At 34.6% G+C, this 21774-nt stretch overlaps 1 protein-coding gene and 1 pseudogene across 1 annotated transcript; both read right to left on the reverse strand.

Moving 5' to 3' along the window:
- Positions 1-9990: 9990 nt before the first annotated feature.
- On the reverse strand, positions 9991-18776 carry LOC107960593 (putative disease resistance protein At3g14460; annotated as a pseudogene).
- A 7-nt stretch (positions 18777-18783) lies between these two features.
- On the reverse strand, positions 18784-20423 carry LOC107960594 (putative disease resistance RPP13-like protein 1). Its single transcript, XM_041112379.1, has one exon. The coding sequence runs from the start codon at positions 19831-19833 to the stop codon at positions 18928-18930; it is 906 nt and encodes a 301-aa protein (XP_040968313.1). The 5' UTR covers positions 19834-20423; the 3' UTR covers positions 18784-18927.
- Positions 20424-21774: the final 1351 nt, after the last annotated feature.

Here is a 21774-nt window from a genome sequence, read left to right on the forward strand (position 1 = left end):
TTTGAATTATTATCAGAAAAATTTAGAGTTATTGAAAATAAAATAATCCCAGAAAGAGAAAAAAGTTAAAACGGCCTTATTACAACCTAAAAATTAAATAGTAATTAAAATAAACTAAAGGAAACCAGTTACTTATTTAAAAGCCCAAAGACGATCACCGAGGCCACTCTGAATCCCTTCCGGCTCCAAGTCTCCACATCAAGGCTCACCTGAAAGACTAAAGAAGGGGGGTGAGTTTGAAAACTCAGTGTGCAACAAGCCCGTTTCAGGGCCCAAACCAAGATTAGCGTGTTAGGCCTAAGCCCAAATTCAGTGTCAATAAATACTGGGCCGAAGCCTTTCGTTTACCGGTTACTGGGCCGAAGCCTTTTCATAATTCACATCACTGGCCGAAGCCTTTACTGTATACGGCTTGGCCCATAGGCCCATTTCAATATCATAAGTAACATCAAAGAATGCATGCAAGCCCATTTGGGGAGACTACTCAACCCACCATCCGCTACTCTCCACCCGTACCAACCAACACACCATGTGGGGAATGATTCAACCCACCCAACCAATACACCACTGGCAGCATAGCTGCTTTATCATATAACTAGAGGCCTAGCCTCTTCAAATAACTGGGGCAAAGCCCTTTTCGGTAAACTGGGGCAAAGCCCTTTTTCACTTCCTCCATTCATATAAAACCCAACCCATGCATATATGAATATATCATGTGCATATCATGTCAAATCATGTATATCAAAATCTCATGCATCAAATTCATAATTAAACCCTAGGGGTATAATGGTCATTTTTACCTAGGGGCAAAATAGTCATTTTTCATATTATAAGGGTAATTTCAAAATTTTACCAAATATCAGGGTTTTCTATGTTCATTAACAATTATCAATAATTCCAAGTGTTTAAACAATGAATTTAATGCATTTTATCAAATTCGGGCTTTTGGGCCCCAAAACCCCTAATGGGCTCCACGAATGCCGATTTAGCCCCTTAGGCCCTCATAATCCAAATTTTACATTAAATCTACCCGTTTAACATGCACTATATCCAAGTTCCATTTTATATCAAAATTTACCCAAATGGGCCCGGAAGCCCATTGGGCCCAATTTCAGCCCATTGAGACCCAACTTACCAACGTGCACAGAATTGCGCTCTTACCTATTCCATCGATCCGAACACCGATTGTATCACTTTAATCGTATCTAAAACCACATGCAAAATCTCAAGTTCCCGAAATGCCAGAATTTAGGCATTTCGGCTTTTCGGCGAAAATTAGTCTAAGATCTTACGGGGGTTATTACACACCTGTTTTGTGACGTTCACTAGCAAAGTCTCCCACGCCAACCTACAATTAACCATCACCATACTTAGTCTATAGATCATGCTAATCAAACCCCAAATCTTACCCTACCAAAATTGGCCCAAAGAATCCCTAATGGCCACGGTTTACTTACCTTCTCCGAGTCCGATGCTCGATCCAAGTTTTCCAAATTGATACCCCAAGCCTTACTGCTCTTCCAAAGTATCTACAAACCATAAAAATAAAAGAAAAAGCCTAATAAAGCCTATATCTCAAATCGGCAACCATCCTAAACTATAGGGGTTTCGACTTTTGTCAATGGTTACTACTGAATCGATTTACAGTACGAATACTTACCACAGTCTCCCTTCTTGAACCGTTTAAAGCTTAGTAGATGAAGGGATTGGCCACCAAAAAGTGAGGGAAAAGAAGATTGTTGGTCAACAAGAAATTGGCACCACCAAGTTTAACAGGTTTCGGCTTTTGTGGTTTTTCGGCAAAAGTAATGATGGGAAAGGGAGTAGTAGATGGAAAGAAAAGAATAGTGAACTGGTTTTGGAGAAGAAAAGAAAGAAAGATGATTGGGAATAGTGATTTCGGTTTAGAGAAGGAAAAAAATGAAGAAGAAACAAGAATCATTCTCTGAAGTTTACTAAAGGAAAACGGCACAACCTAAGTCCCTAATGCCGAAATACTAACGTAATACCCCTCTGCCGAAATCACCTCTCCACTCCCCTCTATTCGGCCAACTCTATCTCTCTCTCAAATCCCTAAAATCCCTCCCCTTATCACTCCTTAATCCATGTATTTGACTAATTCAAACTCTCTCCAACAGAGTTCCATTCGGCTTCAAACTTCTGCCTGCTCAAGGCATAAAAATAACATCGCATTTGCCATCACAGAGAATCGAACCCAGTTTCCCCCAACCACTTACACGCCACCTTTTTAGCTCCTTAGTGGCGTCACTTAGCCACTTCGGCAGAGGCTCTTTTATGTTACATTTTACCCATAACTTAATAAAGCCACCTATCCAAAGCCCCTAACTTCTTAAGTCCAAAGTTTTGATCATCACATGGGCCTTCCATAAGCCCATTTACATATTCCAACTATAACTTTTCACTACCAAATACCAAATTTTAAAAACTTAACCAAATTCTCAGAAATTATGAAAAACCCAAAAATCAGGATGTTACAAGTTGAGTCCGAGATTTATTGGACCATACGAGATTATTGAACGTATCAGACCAGTTGCCTATAGATTGTTGTTGCCACCTGAACTAGAAAAGATCCACAATATTTTTCACGTTTCGATGCTTCGCCGGTACAAATCTGACCCTTCACATGTGATTAGTTCGTCTGAGATTGAGATTCAGCCCTATTTAACTTATAAGGAAGAGTCGATTCATATTTTAGCTCGCGAAATGAAAGAATTGAGAAAAAAATATTGTTGGTAAAAGTGCTTTGGCATAAGAATGGGGTCAAGGAAGCAACTTGGGAGCGTGAAGATTCAATGAAAGAACGTTATCCAAACCTATTCATCGATAAGATTTTTGGGGAAAAATCCCTAAGGGGGAGAGTTGTAATAGCCCGATTTTTACCCTAGTCGGAACGGTAGTTCCGGGACCACGAATCTGAGTAAAAAATATATATATTTATTTATTATTTATCTATGTTTTGAATGCATGAATTTGGTTGGCGTGAAATTTCATTTTAAAATTTGTATCATTTGAATGTCGATTTATTGAATAGGGTCTAAATGCATAACATTAAAACTTAATGAATTATTTGGTGATAACCAAATTATGAGGATTATTATTAGTGGAGGGATTTCATAGGAAATTTTGCCATTTCCAAGTGTAGTGGACAGCACTTGTTAATTGTTATTAATTTTATATAATGAATATATGCATTTTACTTATTAGTGTTATTATATTATATGAAATAAAAGTAATAAAAATAAAGAAAAGGAATAAAATAAAACCACTTGCTTTTTTCTTATCGAAATAAAAAGAAGAAGAAAATAGAAAAGAAACAAGACATTCGGCCTTCCTTGATTCAAAATTTAGGTATGTGTTTAGCTTTAATTTGAAAATTGTTTGTATTTTTGAGATGTTAGTTGTCTTTTGATCATAACCCATGAATTTATTTTCCTAATTGTTGAACATTGAATGTTCGGTCATGAGGTTGATATGAAGAAATGCTTTAGTTCTTTGTTGAATGTGTTAGAAAATAAAAGTTGGTGTTTGATTATTGAGGTTTAAATTTAGATGTTAGGTGATTTTGTGTTTATGGTATGAAATTGAAATAAATTGTTAAATGGGAAGTTAATTACGAAATGAAGATACGTAAGGATTCATATAGGCATATGGAGCATTCGGTTATGGTATATTGAAATAAAAAATTGATGTATTTTAATTATTAAATACTTTGGACTATTTAGCAAATGTTGAATACCACGAGGAGCAAATAAGTAAACTTATTAATTATGCACTAAGAATTGATTTGTTTATAAATTAAATTGAAATTTTAATTAGATCAAGAAAGGAGGAGATTAGAAGCGGATAAGGGAAAAGCGAAATTAATTGAATAGCCGAGAAACTTAATCCGTTGATAATCAAGGTAAGTTTTAAGCAATTGAGTTGATTGAATTTAATTATAATGTAATTCATGAATTCAATGGAAGTACATAAAAATATATGTATAGCTTGGCATAATCGAAGGTGATTATATATGTATAGTTTGGTATAATCAAAAGTGAATATATATGTATGGTTTGATATAACCGAAGGTGAATATATATATACATTTATTTGATCTAGCCGATTGTGGTATAGGTATGTGTATATATAATCAAAAGAGTAGTAAGCTTGAGATGAGCACTAAGTGTGAGAAATGAAATTGGTACTGAGTACTAAGTGTACGAAATTGGTCATTTGGCACTAAGGGTGCAAATTGAATTTATACCAAGTACTAAGTGTACGAGATCGGTTAATGAGCACTAAGTGTACGAGTTTATCTTTAAGCATCAAAGATGGAGTTCGATAAATTTCGATATTATGAAATGTTTGCATTTGAGACATAAATTATATATGGTTGCTTATGAATTATATGAAAATGTTATGTGTGGAGTGATTATTTGGAATTTAGCATAAGCCGTATATTTGAATGGCTTTGTACTTAGAATTGTGGATATACATTAAAAATGAATTTACTTATTGGTTCGGCATTGAGATTAGAAGTAGTATGTGTGTTTAGGATTGTGCAAGTAAGTTTTTAATTGGTGAAAACATGTCTAAAACATGCTTGAAGTTATTATTATTAAGAGATTGATTGATAGATGTATTTAATTGCTTTTAACTTACTAAGCTAAAAATAGCTTACATTGTGTGTGGTTGTTTGCTCTTGATTATAGATTTCTTGGTGATCGTCTTGTGCTCGGGGATCGTTGGAGAAGCTCATCATACTATCATTAACTTTTGGTACTTTTGAAAGTTTAATCTTGATCTTATGGCATGTATAGGCTAGTTGGTTTTTGAGTCGAATTTGAATGGTGTGTAAATTGAGCCATGCGAAAATGGCCAAGATTGCTTATTTGATAATGTTATTTTGAAAAATGGTTATATCTTTTTTTGACTTTAATGTTAATGGATTCATGATATATGTGTGATATGTTTTTCTTTAATGGCTATTTATCTTGTTAATTTAAATAATATATGCATATGTTTGTTTGGTTTAAATGATTAGAGGAGTTGCAATTAAAATGATTGAAATTGCCGAATGTCATGGCTAATTTTTAATCGAATTTATTTACTTTATCTACATTTTATTATTATAGAACTGAAATGAATTATTAATCATGATTGAATTGAACGATGTATAAATGTTAGTTATCATCTGGTAATACCTCGTAACCCCTCCGACGACAAAAACGGGTTAGGGTGTTACAGTTACAGTCAAGTGGAAAGAGTTTATGTTTTCTCTCCTATTTGGGTATTATTGGCTCTTGTCGCATTATACAACTTTGATTTAAAGACTAGAAGGCTTTCAGTTTTCATGTTCGAGCACGGTTTAGACTTGGTTAACATTCTACAAAATTCAAGTTAGGCTCATGACGGGGCATGAAAAAGTAGGCATGATAAATATGAGTCAAGGTGGATATTTGCGAGATGTGCCTCGCATTTATGGGACACATTGTAGGCACCTTAGACGAGAATCAACGAGCAACCGAAGAAGGACCAAAACAGGTCCGAGACAGGATGAGGAGGTCCCCAACGTCAGGATGACGCGATGGTTTTTGGCAATGGATGTGGCGACGATGTCATGACAAGGAGAGACGGCACATCACGATAATTCCTAATGTTATGCAGCCATGTCTTGTATATGTGAACATGACTTCTTCACCCAATTAGATTGTAATTACGTTAAGGTTATTTTAACTATTTTAGCCCTTAGTATTGAGTCTATTTAAAGGGTCTTTGTAACCCTGATTTAGACATGTCATTAGCAAGGGCTTTTCTGTGAGGACGACAAGATATAGTCACGTATGGAATTTTGGTGAGAGTTTGAAAGAATTTTGTGAAACTCTTTTGCGAGAGCTTTGGGTGTGGGCTTTGTATTCGAGGCTTGGATTTTTGTATTTCCATTGTACTATTGTTTTGTTTACTCTATTAATGTTAAGTCGATGCCTCATTTGCTTATGATTTTTATCCCTCTTTGAGGGCTTTCCATGTAAAATATTTGTGTTCGTTCTTCTTTACTTTTACTATCTCGTTGTTTATACGAATTGATCCTCAACAATAATTTTTTTACAACAACAGAATTTAAATGTTATCCTACTGCTTAAACATTTATTTTTCTAACTAAAGTTATGATTTGTGCACACATTTTCTCAATATTCATTTGACATAAATCATAAATTTATTCTGAGAACATATGCATGTGTTAATCTAAAATTTTCATATATGAATATTATAATTAAACATAAATCACATTCATATACATACATAAAAGGATATAAATAACATCCCATTTAAACAAATATAATAAAACATGTTAGTAAGTATATACCCTCATCATTATTCAATAAACTTAAACATTAAATTGCTTTTTCAAAATTTACCACTGCCCTTTATTTGGAATAAGTAATACTCTGGTATTGGATCATTATCACAAAAGAGTACTTTTAAAGAAAAACTTTGTAAAAATGTAAAGATTATTTGTAAAATGTTAGGATTTAATCTTTGTATTATAAAAATACTTCGTGTTATAAGTTATTAAATATACTTTTTGATGAGTTAGATTGTTTAAATTCTTTTTTCATAAAAAGGCTATTTATTCCTAGAATTAAATAAAAAGAAATTATTCATTAAGTGTATACAATAATATTTTTATAATTTGACATTTATTGTTAAAAATGAATTGTTGTTTATATTTTATGTTAAGTTCTAAGGTGTTACATACTTAAAATAATTTAAAATAATTGTCTGGATTCATCATTTGTGGGAAGGAAGTCATTTTTAGAATGGAAGATCTCACAAAGGAATATTTGGAACATGGTATCTGTAAAGATCGCGTTCAAAAACATTTAAGAGAAATAAAATAAGGTGCGAGTAAACATGGGCAGTAGTTGAAAGCCAAAATTAATCAACTAAAAACCCCTTTACATTTTACAACCAAGTTGAAGCTTGTAGAAACCTTTTTTCAAAGAGAGTATTTTGAAAATGGGAGTCGCCACCAACCTTTTTAAGTGTGATTGGATCACCTTATAAAATATTTTGGTCTACGAAATTGTGAGAAAACGGGTTCGGGAGTCGATTACGTACGAGGAAGGATTAGCCCCCTCGCAGCGCCCAAAATTAGTACCAAATTGAATAGTTTTGTCTTAATGTCAAAAGTTTGATGGAATTTAGAAATAAGATCTCTTTTTAAAACCATAATAATTTGAGTTGAAAATCAAGATTCCTTCGCTTCAAAAGAGTACGAACATCACACCCAGCATGATTGGACACGATATTCCTATACTTTCGTAACTGAAATCATCTTGTGATTTCCAAAATTTATATAGAATGGTGTTTTTTAGACATTTAGACAAACGGGAAATCGCAACCCAGTATGTTAGGGCACTACTTCTCGAATTCCTAAATACCAAAAACATTGCATTATTTTTTTAAAATTCTTTTGGGTTGAATGAAATATAAACTTTTATAACAATAATGCGTTTGACATGTTACAAGATATCAATACTAAACAATATAAACTACATGCTTTAACATTTTATGCAACTATAATATAGAAAATGATGAATAACAACTTAAATTATATAATATACATTAACCTTTCATGCAGATATAAATAACATAAATATACATGCATTAATATTTCATGCAAAATATAACATGGAAAATAATGAATATAACAACATAATTACATATATAATAATATTTCATGCAAATATAACTTAAATCAACATAAATAATCAATTTTCATGCGAATATATAAAAACAATAAATAACATAAAAATAACAAATAATTTATGAGATAAAAATTAACCTACTAAAACAATACTAAATAAATAAAAAAATTCAAAAATAAATAAACAAATTATGAACATATATAAAATATAAGTCAAAAAAATTAAAATAATATAAAAATGATAAAGGAGAATTTTTTAAACGATTAATATATATATATAAAATATACTATATGATATAATAACTTAATATATTTATAAAAATAATAATATGTTAAATAGGAACAAAATTTTATAGTAAATTTAAGAACATTAGATATTAAATATTAAATATTTAATAATGATATATGTATTATTTAATAATAATTTACAAAATTTTTAATTATATGTACTAATAAATAATAAATAATAGAATAATATGATATAAAATGAAGATAATATAAGGAATAATATATATAATAAAATATAATATGTAATAAAATATATAAATAAAATATATAATAAAATACAAATAACCTAATAAATAATAAAAATAATATATAATAATTTTTACATGTATAAATAATGTTTATAAAAATAATTAATATATATAAAATATTTAAAATAAATAAATTGTATGTAAAATGTATATATATAAAAGGATTAAAATTGAATTTAAATAAGAATCTAGGGTTAATTTTTAAATAAATAAAATGAATTTTAAACCCAATTGAAACACGCGTTAAAAGTTGAGGGACTCACTAGACAATTTGACCCTAATCCCAAAACGACATCGTCCCGAAATAGGCTTTATGATAGTAAATAAGACTAAATTAAAATGAAAATAGAAGGTCAGGGCCAAATTAAAACAAAATAAAGTTTGAATTGAACGAAATTATAAATTTTGAAAATGCGAAAAGACCAATTGGGCAATTAGCCCTTTAAGCAGAAACACGCGGATCCTTCCGGGTCGCGGGTCAACGCGCGGATCCTTGACCTTGGAACGACACCGTTTTGAAGCCTATTATATTAAGCCTAAACGACGCCGTTTCTATGAGGTTACATAAGCCAAATTTTTGCCTTAAAAATCATTTTGAGCCCGTTTTAAAAAAAAAACCCTCTGAAAGAGGACTGAGAGTAGGCCCTCGGAGCTCCTTCGAGCCTCCGTCCCCGGTGGCCCATGTGTCACTGCCAGCTCCGCTACATACGGCGGTCGGGATTCGAAAAGTTTTGCTTTTCTTAGCGAATCGAAAAGGTAATCCTCTTTTATTATTTTTATGGTGCTTTGTGTGTACGATATGCAGGTATTCGAGAAGTAAATAAAGGAAATAAAGCAAGAGGAATCACCTCTGTTCTTTGGCAAGGCTTCCAAAAATTTATAATCTGTTTTTGTGTTTTTATATCTGATAAAAAAAATCGTATCGTTTACAAATTAGTGAAGAGGCTTTTATGGCCTTCTGTGAATAGTTACATTTTGGAAAGAAATCTTTGATTTCTTTTCCATGTTTGCTTCTCTTTTCTGCTGTGGTTCTTTCCTTTTTGCAGGTACCAGCGAGGATATCACGGCGCTGAGTGCGCTGGCATTGATTCGTGCACCGATTACGGCGCGATACGGAGCTGGAGTCATGGCGCCGATGAAAGGTCACTGGAATGGCGCGAGCCGAAGGGGCATGACGATTGGAGTGCTTGCGGCGCGAAGCTTTTGGAAACCCTAGGGTTTCCTAACCTGCTAACTGATTTGGGCCTTTTGGGTCGAGGGTGTAATGGGCTACTGGGTAGCTTAGGTATTTGGGCTATGGTATAGGCTTGGGTGTAATTGGGTTTAAGTGTTTGTGGGCCTTGTAAAATGGACTTGTTTAAAAAAAACTTTATTTTTCTTTTATTTAGTTTATTCTATTTTTTTTAACTTTTAATAGCCTGGGCAAATTGGGCCTATTACAAAGCTCATTTACGTAAAGCTGCGATTGGAAATAATCCAATCATCCACATATATGATCCCAACTTCCCTTAAAAGCATAATAATAATAACCTTAATTACCTTTGGATTCTAAGATGATCCAATTAATGTCCAAACAAAAAACCTTCATTTGGATGACAATCAAAGCATGTTTCCTTAAGTTCAACATATTTTGCAGATCTAATTCTATTTTTAAAAAAATAAAAATAAATTTGTCATGAAAGTAAAAAATGAATGGAAATACCTGTGTCAGAACATTTTTTTTCTTAGTCACTGCCACTTCTATATGATGACTTGTTCATCAATTACAATGACAGGGATGTGGAAAATGTTGGCCCAATCTTTACCTTTATCCTTTTCACAATGTTCCTTCAGCAAAGGACAATTTTGAATGCACAAACGAGAAAGAGAGGGAGGAAGCATGTTTGGCGGCATGGATTGGAGCTTGGGACAATTGTAGATTGACAAATTGCAAAGAGAGGTGAGGTTTTGGAACCCCTTATACTCCAAACTCTTTAGATTTCGAAGACTAGAGATATCAAGAGACGTAAGAGAAGAGGGAAGCAGATGTTCATCTGGAAAACGCTCCATCTCTGCTTCTGAATATGAGATATAGAAAGATCTAAGAGAAGGGAATGTATGAAAAATCCATTCCCTTTTCCTAATCAGGCTCTCAATTAGTTTATAACTCTCAAATATTCTAATTTCTTTTAATTTGGAGGGCAAACCCTCTTTTGGAACCCTCTCTATTTTTGGACAATCATCTATTTCCAAAACCTCTAGGGATGGAAAGACGAACTGCATTTGCTCTGGCAATGACTTTAGACTTTTACAACTCCAAATATAAAGTCAGGTCAAATTGGTGACAGATAATCCATCTTCAATTTGAAAAGATATCAAATTTCGGCAATTCCCTATATGCAAAGAATTGAGATGCTAGTGTTGAGAGCCCTCTGAAGCAGCACTAATAAACTTCAAGTCTTCACATCCCCAAATATTAACATGCTTTACCATAGGAAACAATCCTAATGGGAAAGATTCCAGTCCATGACGTTTACTACTCTCTATATGCAAGGATTCAAGGGATGTATACTAGAAGATATAGGAATAATCCAAGTTTTCACCCTAACTTCAAGAAGGGATCAAATTTCTGAACAACACCACAAACATAACTTTTCAAAAAGTGTGCATCGTTGCAACATTTGTTCCAATACGGAATCATTCATATTCGAATCTCTAATGTCCAACTCCCGAAGCCCACAAGCCAATGGCTCCAACTGCAATGCTTGGCATTTCTTCAACTCAAGTTCCAAAATGCTTGGTGCCATTGGAAGCAAGCCTCCAAGCTTCTCACAATCTTCAATCTCCAGTTTCTTTAAACAAGGGAGGTGTTTGGGAAGAGACTTAGTTAGTTTTGGACAATTTCTAATGCATAACTCTTGTAGAAGAGGGAAAGCTTCATCACTCCGACAATACCATTCCTCCCACTCGGCCATATTCTCAAAGCTTAGCATTTCAAGTGATTGAAATGGTTTAGTTGAAGCTTGTCCATTCCCATAGAACTCATCACCAACTATTAACACTCCACTCAAACCGGAAATGGAGAGAAAATTCAAAGATGATAATTGGCCAAGCGGCGGTAAGGATATGCAAAATTTACAATCATGTAACCCCAAAGATACTATATTTGAGAAGGAAGAATGCCCCACCCATTCCGGAAATCTCGTACCTTTTTAAATTTGAATAATAAGATGCTCCAAATTTGTATGAGGCTCTAGTTGTTCAAGCACTTCTCTATCATGCCTTGAATCACCATTGTCGTAACCATTTTTTTGAAGAAAACGGGAATCGACTTGGATTTGAAAATAAAAGAACGGGAGTCGCCACCAATCCTTTTTTGATGAGGTGTGATTAGATCACCTTAAATTAATTATTTTAATAAAGGTTAAGATTTCCTAAAGCGATCATTTTTGGTCTACGAAAATCAGAAAATGAGTTCAGGAGTCAGTTACGCACGAGGAAGAGTTAGCACCCTCGATACACCCAAAATTGGTACCTAGTTGATTAATTAGTGTCTTAATGTCGAAGATTGAAAACTTGAAAGACTTTTGAAATACGATCCTTCTTTATAAAAGTGCTCAAGTGTTAAAGACCTTCTCGTCTCAAAATATAAAATGTCACATCCAGTAAGTTAGGACACGACATCCTGAATTTTCGAGAGCGGGCTTGCCTTTTATATAAAATTTGCGTATTTTAATTTATTAAAAGGATATTCGATTATTTAGAGGAAACGAGAGAAATCGAAACCCAGTAAGTTAGGGCACGCTTTCTCAAATTCTCAAACACCGAATATTGCCTTTATTTTAAAACAAATTCTTATTTCGAGATGACAAAATGTCATACCCGGTAAGTTAGGGCACAACACTTCGTATCTCCGCGAATAAGCTTCTTTCAAAACTCATATAGCGATTTAAAAGAGTATTCCGCTATTTAGGTTAAATGAGAAAAATCGAAACCCAGTAAGTTAGGGCACGATTGTCTCGAATTACCGAATACGGAATATTACTTTTATGAAAGGATTATTTTGAAGTATCGAGCAAAAAATATAATGCGATTTATAGTAAAGTACAAAAGTAAATTATGATATTAACATGTATAACAACATAACGATAGGTGCGATAATGTCAATTACAATAGTATGGGCAAAAAAGATGAAATAAAAACAAGGCTAGTAAAAGATAAAACAAACGCGTAGGGAAAAATGAAATAAGAAAATACATAAATAAATAAATGAATAAATATAAAACATGACAAAATGAAAATGATAATGATAATGAAAACGGTAATATTAATAATATTGATAATAAAAATAGTGATAAAAGGATAATATAAAAGATAATAATAATAATGATAATAATAATAATAATATACCTATGATAATGTAAATATGGAATAGTAGAGGACATATATGTAAAACACCTAATACTAGATTAAAAATATTTACAGTATTTATTGAAAATAGTAAATAAAATAAAAAAATAACTAAAAAAATAACTAATAATAATGATATATAAATTTATACATATATGTACTAAAATATATACGTAATAATAAGAATAAAAAGTGTATACATGATATTAAAAAGATATATAATATATATATTAGAAATAATAATAATGTTAAAACAGCTATTAACAATTCTATTTATATATGCACATATATATATATTAATAAGTATATACATAATAATGATATTAAAATATATACATAATATGTACATGATATATATAAAGAAAAATATACATAGTATATTAAAATATAGACATAATATATATAAAAAAAATATATATATACATATAAGGTTTAAAAAGAACAAATATATGTAATATAATACTAATATATATGCGTAATATGGACAAATATATGTAATATAATACTAATATATATGCGTAATATGGAGTATAAAGTATATATATTAGAAGAATACCTACATGACATACAAGTACCTTAACAAAACAATAATATTAACTTTTAATAGTATTACATAAATACATATATATATTAAAAGATATATATACATATGAAATGGAACATATACTAATATTAATAAACATAATAAGAGTAGAAATAGACATAATAATAATATGTATAGTGGTTTAAAATAAACTATATACCTATAATTTAAAATGAATGGAAGTTCAAAAGTGTAAAGAACTTAAAATACATAATAATATGATTTTTTAAATAAATACTTAATAATAAAACAATTCTTAAAAAGGCTGAATGAATAAATAACTAAATGAATTGACAAGCTAGGACTAGACTGAAATTAAATTAAAGATTAATGGTACAAATTGTAAATAACCTAAAAATAAAACCAAGGACCAAAGTTAAACACACATAAACTACCAAGGACTAATTCGACAAATAACCCTGACTCTAGACACATGTCCCTGCTCAGCGAGCTAGGGATTAAATTGAGACTCACGACAGATTAGATGGCCAAATCTATAAAGAGAAAAAAAAGAAAAAATGACTAAATTGAAGCGTGACTCAAAATTGAGGGATCACGTGCGTAAATAGACCAAAAAGACGGAAACAAGCGGATCCTCTTTGGGTGTCGGGTCGGGTCGCACGGGTCAGGGGCCAAAACGACGTCGTTTTGAGCCCCTGAACCCACACATCAAACGGCGTAGTTTGCTTCTTCACAAAAACCCCTAAAATTTCTTTTTTTGCTTTATTTTCAGCCCTCCCTTTTTTAAAATAACAGAGAGCAGCCACTACTCTCTCTCCCTCTTTTCCCCTTTGCTGCTAGGGTTTGAACCCTAGCTTTACGCCGCCGTCATGAAGCCACCATAGACGGTGATCGGGCCGTAAAAATGGGTTTTTTAACCCCGGTTCGGGGTACCTTTGAAGACCAAGAGAAGGTCATTTCCGTCTCCCTTTCGAGTCCGTTTCTGAAGACAAAGATGAACTCCGACGTCGTGACCCTCGGGATCTCGGTAAGTTTCCTCTTCCCCTCTTCTTTATATTTTTATCCAAAAAGAAGTTAAAAAAATAGAAAAATAAGCAACGAAAAAAAAGGAAAAAATCGAAAAAAAGCACAAGTAATGGGATTCAAAATCAACCTTTTGCTTTTTGATTGCTTAATGCTCTGTGTTACAATTTTCTAAAAAAAAACCTCCTTTTAGAATACAATCGGCCCCTCTTCAAAAAACTACCCCCGGTTCTTAAAAAAATGGCTTTTATAGCCGAAAGATATCATTTTTTATTATCGTTTGCTTCTTTTTGCTGCTATTGCGTGTTTCTGCTCTCTGTTTTTGTCTTGTAGGTGATGGGACGATGGGACGGAGGCAGTGCAAGTGGAGGCAAGTGGTTTAGGGTTAGGTGGGTTTGGGCTTCTGTTTTAGGCCCAAAATTGGGCTTGTACAGCTGCCCCTCTCTGCTTATTGTCGTGTAACGAGAACAGAGCAAAGTCTTAAGAAAAACCAATTTTGCCTGGTCTCACCGTGTTTGGACTTGTTTAGCGCTCCTTTTCTCCAGGTAGCTTCATTCTAATCCACTGCATCTTGTTGCTTCACTTTGCTTTACTGCTCTACTGCAGCTTTAGTGAGATAATGTTTGTTTTGATCTGCTCTATTGCAACTTCAAGGGAATAAGACTTGTGACTTCAGAGAGATAAGATCCGTTCATTATAGCTTCAATCCATTCCACTGCACTTTAGGGAAATAAGACTTATGACTTCAGCCTACTTTACTGAAACTTCAAGGAGATACTGCTGTGGCTTCCAAGCTCTCCAGTGCAATTTCAAGGAGAAGAGATTTGTGATTTCTAGCCTGATACCCTACTGCTTAGGGGTTTAGGCTCATCGCTTTTGATCTCTTTCCCTCTTACTTAGAGGGTTAAGATCCGTAAATTTAGTTTGCTCCACTACAACTTCAGGGAGATGAGACTTACTAGATTCGATCTGTTCCACTGCAACTTCAGGGACATAAGACTTGTGATTTTCAGCCTATTACCTTACTGCTTAGGGGGTTAAGGTCTGTAAATTTGGCTTGTTACCATACTACTTAGGGGGTTAAGGCTTGGTGGTTTGAATCTGCTTTACTACAACTTCAGGAGGGCAAGATTCGTCGTCTTTTGATCTGCTTCCCTACTGCTTATGGTGATGAGATCTATAAATCTTCAGCCTGTTACCCTACTGCTTAGGAGGTTAAGGCTTGTTACCTTTGATCTGTTTCCCTACTGCTTAGGGGGATAAGATCTATAATCTTCGGCCTGTTACCCTACTGCTTAGGGGGTTAAGGTCCATCTTTGATCTGTTTCCCTACTGCTTAGGGGGTTAAGATCTGGAAATCTTCAGCCTGTTACCCTACTGCTTAGGGGTTTGAGGCCCTTCGTCTTCGATCTGCTCTACTACTACTTAGGGAGATAAGATCTGCAATTCGATCTGTTACCCTACTGCTTAGGGGTTTAAGACCCTTCGTCTTCGATCTGTTTCCCTACTGCTTAGGGGGTTAAGATCTGTAAATTCAGCCTGTTACCCTACTGCTTATGGAGATAAGGCTTGTGAATTCACCGATTCCACTACACCGTCCTCTGAGGAACATGATCTGTAGAATCAATTTCATGTATCTATGTTTATGCCAAATAATTAGGATGATATGATTGAAATGAATCAAATGCTCCTAACTAAATGTGATGCTTATGTCAAATAATTAGGATGCTATGATCGAAATGAATCAACTGCTCCTAATTAGATGTGTTATGAATGCAGAAATGAAATGATCCTTTTTAAAAGGCTTAAAGTATCATTGCTCGTTGTTTATTAGGACATTATCACTCACGCATTACACTGCCATCTTGTTCGATTGGTATTCTTGACAGAAAAGTTAAAGAAACAATCACATTTTGCTCAGCAAGCTTGCCCCGCTGTAATTTCAGAGTCCCTTCCACTGTACCTTCTGGGACATAAAGTTTGTGCCTCCCACTGAATTTCAGGGGAATAAGCATTTGATTTCTTCTATCCATCCTACTGCCATTCAGAGGTATAGGATTTGTATCATCTTCAATCAGTTTGATCTGTTACACTATTCCCTGAGTGTAATGACCAGATGTATATGCCTGATATTTGCATAAATGCACAGTATCATTTTTCTTTTCCCGAGAATAGTCCCATTGCTCGTTCTTTGCCGGGATTATAACACCATCGTAATTTTTCTGCTCAACCAACGTCTTTGACAGAAAACCCAATGAGATAATTTCAAATTGGGCTCAAATATTTTCAACCCTTAGGCTTGGTGAGTTCTGAATAATGGTCCTGTTTCAGGCTCCTGTACTATTTAGAAGCTTCTAAAGTAATATACAGAACCTCTTTTATAAAAGTATTATTGGTCTATTAATCGTTATTTCAATACAAAATGCTTGAAAAATATCAAAACGATGGACAAGAAGGAAATTGATTGGGAGCATAGCTCGAAATGAATTAATCAAAGATTGCAAATGCAATAAGAAGGAAATTAACTTAAAATGAATAAGTTAATCAAAGATAGCAATGCAATAAGAAGAAAATTTATTCGGACATATCTTGAAAAGAATCAAAGATAACAAATTTAAAATGGGCAAAATAGAAGCTAGATGCCCCAGATATCACAGCTTGAGCTTCTCTGTACCAACTTCTTAAGGACCTTTCTGAGCTCAATATGTGTTTAGGGGATCCGGAGTACTTTGTCGATGCCCCAAGACGTAACATACTTCTTCATTATTAATTCAGGCATAGCAAAACTAATGTATGCCCCACTTTGATCCAAATTTGAGCCGCCCCTTTTGGGTTTTCAACTCAAATCCCCTTTGGTCTCAAGGCGCTCTTTGCGGGTTTTCACCATGGCCTCTCCCCCCCTGTTTTTTTTAAGGCACCCTTTGTGGGTTTTCACCTTGGCCTCTTTCCTTTTAAGTAGAATATTCCTTGACTGGATTTGAATTCACTGGATTGGACAAATCTTTGCCATCAACGCTCCTTCAGAATGGGCCTTTTTTACTACATAAAGTCCTTTCCAGTTTGGCATCCACTTTTCTTTGAAGTCCTTTTGTATAGGAGGAATTTTCTAGGATAAACTTCTTCATCGTAAGCTGGCGTCAATTATTTTCGATGCATTGGACTTCGACAGATAGCTTTCGACCCTCTCTTTTCAAATTCAATTGATCCTATCAGGATTGGATCTATTCTGCCTTATTTAACTTCAGCTCTGACGAAACTCGGAGAAAATGAATCTCATCTTCAAAACCGATTCTATCCTATAAACCAACGAGTAATGTGTTGCCCCAGCTAAGGTCCTAGCCGACATTCGATGAGCATTGAGGGTACATGATGACTTCTTATGCCGATCTTTACAAGTCTCAGTCATCTTTCCATGATCTTCTTCTTCTTCTTCTTCTTTTAGGATTTGATGATTGGCATATGAAGCGACTTTCACCCTCTTGGCGAAGTAATTGATGCCTGCTGGAAGCCTTCGACGAGATCGGCCCAATAACTTCCATGCCCCATATAGAGAAAGTCGAAAGAATGAAGAGGCACATGAATTTTCTCTCCATAAAGTCGAAATATATCATTTTTCATTATCGTTTGCTTCTTTTTGCTGCTATTGCATGTTTCTGCTCTCTGTTTTTGTCTTGCAAGTGATGGGACGAGGGGACAGAGGTAGTGCAAGTGGAGGCAAGTGGTTTAGGGTTAGGTGGGTTTGGGCTTCTGTTTTGGGCCTAAAATTGGGCTTGTACAACCATCAATATCATCATCTTTACCCCATCTCAACTTCAACTTTTTAAGGTCCACCTTATCCTTCAAATTGGCATCTTTGGCATCCATGGCACTTGCAACATTTTTTAGTCCTGAAATGGAAAGTCTTCCACGTAAATGCTTGAGTTTTCCCAACTCATTAATTCTTGATCCAGTTTGACAGCCTAAAACAAAATCTGTTACTATTTGAAAATCTTTCAACCTACCCATTCCTTCTGGCATCCTTGCTAACTTTGTTCCCTTGGTATCAAGATATAGATCAATCTCTCCATGTCTCTCGGCAGCTCATCAAGGTCGCTGCATCCACGCAATTTTAATGCTTGCAAATTATACAATGTATACAAAGAGTTTGGCAACCTTTTAATTTTAGTTCTTGAGAGATTCAAATTTCGTAGATGCTTCAAATTACCAATATCTTCTGGCAAATTCTTGATATCTCTATACTCAGCCAATGAAAGCACTCGTAAGCTTGATTTCACCATCAAATCATGCATTAGGACATCACTGACAAATGAGCAATACCAAACTGGTTTTGTATTTAAGAAAGTACGCAGACCCTTTGCTTTAGCTAAACTTTGAATTTTTTGCCGCACATCATATGGTTCTTGGACATTGGACATATGATGGGTCTTTTCAGTTATTACACAAGAACCACCACCACTACCTTCCAATCAGCAAATGAACTCTCGGGTTATAGATTTAGCCAAGTCACTAATTAGGTCATGCATGATAAAACAAGATTTCTTTCCTTTAGATTGTTGAAAGAATGACCTCAATCTTAAATATTTGAAGTACTCATTACCCCGTTCTTCCAGATCTCCATTGTCTTTGGGAAGCTCTAAAAGACCTTCAGCCATCCATAATTGAATAAGTTCTTCCTTTTCAAATTCGTAATCTTTAGGGGAAATTGAACAATAAGCAAAACATCACTTCAAATGGGAAGGAAGATAATGGTAACTCAATGTTAACGCTGGAAGAATATTAGTTGCATCATTTGGAATGTCCCAAAAATTGCTATGTAAAATTTTGTTGCACTCATCAGCATCTGGTTTGCAACGCAGAAGACCTCCAAGAACTTTTGCAGCCAAAGGGAGACCGCCACATCTTTCAACAATTGCTTCCCCGATTGCCATCAGATCTGGATGCTTGGTGGGGCTTGAACCATCAAATGCATGCTTTGCAAATAACTTCCAACAATCATCATCTAATAACACATCTAAACGATAAGTTGGAGCGTTCCTCATGATTACTGCAACATTTTCATCACGTGTTGTTACAATAATCTTGCTATTCTTGGCCCCAAAAGTAAAGGGACTTGCAAGCTCTTTCCAATGAAAATAATTCTTGTTCCAAACATCATCCAAAAAGATTAGATATTTCTTTCCGGACAGCTGCTCTTTGAGTTTAAGTTGAAGCTGATTTAAGTTCTGGTTTCCATCACAGCTACATTTGATCTCTTCAAGAATGGTTTTGGCTACCTTGAAAGCATCAAATTCCTCTGAAATACACACCCATGCTTTGCGGTCAAACCATTTATCCGTTATGGGGTCGTTGTAGATCAATTGGGCAAGGGTGGTTTTGCCAAGCCCGCCCATACCCACAATGGGAATCACAGCTATCTGATTTTCAGACAGATTTTGAGGATCCAACAACTTCAATATTTCTTCTTTTTCATCATCTCTGCCATAAACATCAGATTCGTCCACCAAAGAAGTTGCAGGCGTTATTTGAAATGCCTTTTCTCCTTCATAGCTTTCTTTCAGACCCAGAATCTGTTTTTGGTTGAGTAGGTTGTCTAGTGTCCCAAGGATCTCTTCCAGCTTTGACTGCATCCCATCTTTGAAAGGATAGAAAGAAGAGAAAAAGCTACTAACCTACTTCATAGGAGTAGTTTGATATTCGGATTCGATCTTGTTCCGAAGAGCTTCAGTAGAGATCTCGTCCAGGAGGTCGTCGGCATCATAAACATCATCTTTGAGCTCATCAGTCCAACTTTTGACATTTGGGTTGGTAATCTGCTTATTTTCAGCATCATCCAACACTGCTTTCACTGACATCAAGGTTGGCTTCAGTTTCTTCAGCAGCAAAGATTCAAGTTTCTTTCCTTTGATAAGCCTTAGAACATCCCCAGAAACAATCCTATCAAGCAGCACCTCAATGGAATCAGAGAGAAAAGCTTCACCGTACAATAGCCATGTTTTTTTTTTGCTTTTTGTTTTGCAAAGAAAGGTTTAAAGGAAGTAATTGCTAACAATGGAAAAGAAGAGTGAAGAAAGTTGCAGAGATGAAGGATTGGAAACATAATAAAGTAAGAGAAAGTGAAAGCAAATTGAAAAGACAAGAGCAAGAGTGAAAATATGAGATGAAGATGAAAAGGGGAAGGCTTTAACTTGGAATACTTTAATTTCAATAGAGATGAAAGAACTTCATCACTGCTAATGGGACTTGTAAAAGGGAAAGGCTTTAACTTGGAATACCTTAAAATTCTTTAATATTTAACAACATAAAAGAAACACTATTTTCTATAACCATAGTTGGTTTTTTACAGATTTAGCATAATGAAGAAATGGATCAAATATTATATTATAATATAAGCAATAGCATTATTATTCCAAATATTATATTAATTGTCATATAAAAATATTATCTATACTATTATTTATTTAAGTAAAGCTATGTTGAACATTTTGGTTATGCTTTTTGGCATATCTTTGTTTGGTTTTGTAGCAAGTTTGTCTTGTTTTCTATTTTTGTTTTTTCTATTTTGGCTTGAAATGAGCTTTTGTATTTCAATGGAGGCAGATCTAGTGGGTTTATCCATTATTGATGGAGAAAATACAAGGCAAGTGGAAATCGGTATTCAAAAAGGGGAGGAGTTTGAGTTCTATTTGATGGGTTGCTTTTTTACTACCAGTGTTACCCACTTCTAGTTAACGAGAAACCCCATGGCCAACCTTTGGCAGCCTGTTGACGATATCTCTGTATCAAATATGGGAGAAACATTTCTTGTTTACGTTTTATTATGAGTTGTGTAAGACCCAAATTTTGCCCGGGCCCAGACCATAAAATCCAAATAGACCAAGACCAATAAAGAATTAACAGACCATTACAACAAAATTAACCCCAAAACCCAATCCAAATGCCCAATAATGATAAAAACCTTAGAGGCCCGAATGGCCCAAAACTATACTAGTTTTCAGCCAAACAAAAAAAAAACCTAGCCTCATGCTTTGTAGCTGCCGCCGCTTCACCTCCCCTCACGCATGCACGCCTCTGACCGGTCGCACTCGCACGCCTCAGCCTTGGCCACTTGCCCACTAACCTTCTGACACCAGCTCTCCATGCCACCATGTCGGCCACCTGCTCCTCTGTACCATCATGCCTCTGCCACCGCCGTTTGCCCATTCCCTGCAAGACCAGAAAGAAGATGGACAACAATATTTTTAAAGGCTATAAAAGCCCGAAGAAAAACAGATGCAGGAGGGAGGAGGGGGTTCTTCTTTTTTTGATATAGAAAAAAAAGGATTTTGTAACACAGATATTAGAGATCGAAACAAACATAAACAAAGGGTAGCAAGAAATCAAAAAGGTTGATTTTCACTTTCGTTCTAAGATCTGAGTTCACTTATTTTGTTTTTTATTTTTCTTTTTTATATACGAAAATAGACAAAAGTAAAAGAAAAGAAATAAGGAAACCTCACCTGAAACCACGGACGCGTCGCCGGAGAACCTTCTCCATCGTGGCGATTGGGTTCGAAGGAGAGGGCCACGGG

This window comes from Gossypium hirsutum, chromosome A05 (assembly GCF_007990345.1).
Source record: "Gossypium hirsutum isolate 1008001.06 chromosome A05, Gossypium_hirsutum_v2.1, whole genome shotgun sequence".
NCBI classification, from domain to species: domain Eukaryota; kingdom Viridiplantae; phylum Streptophyta; class Magnoliopsida; order Malvales; family Malvaceae; genus Gossypium; species Gossypium hirsutum.

Bases quoted from the DNA above. Each gene is read 5' to 3' on its own strand.
- LOC107960594 (XM_041112379.1), bottom strand. From the start codon at position 19,833: ATGCAGTCAAAGCTGGAAGAGATCCTTGGGACACTAGACAACCTACTC.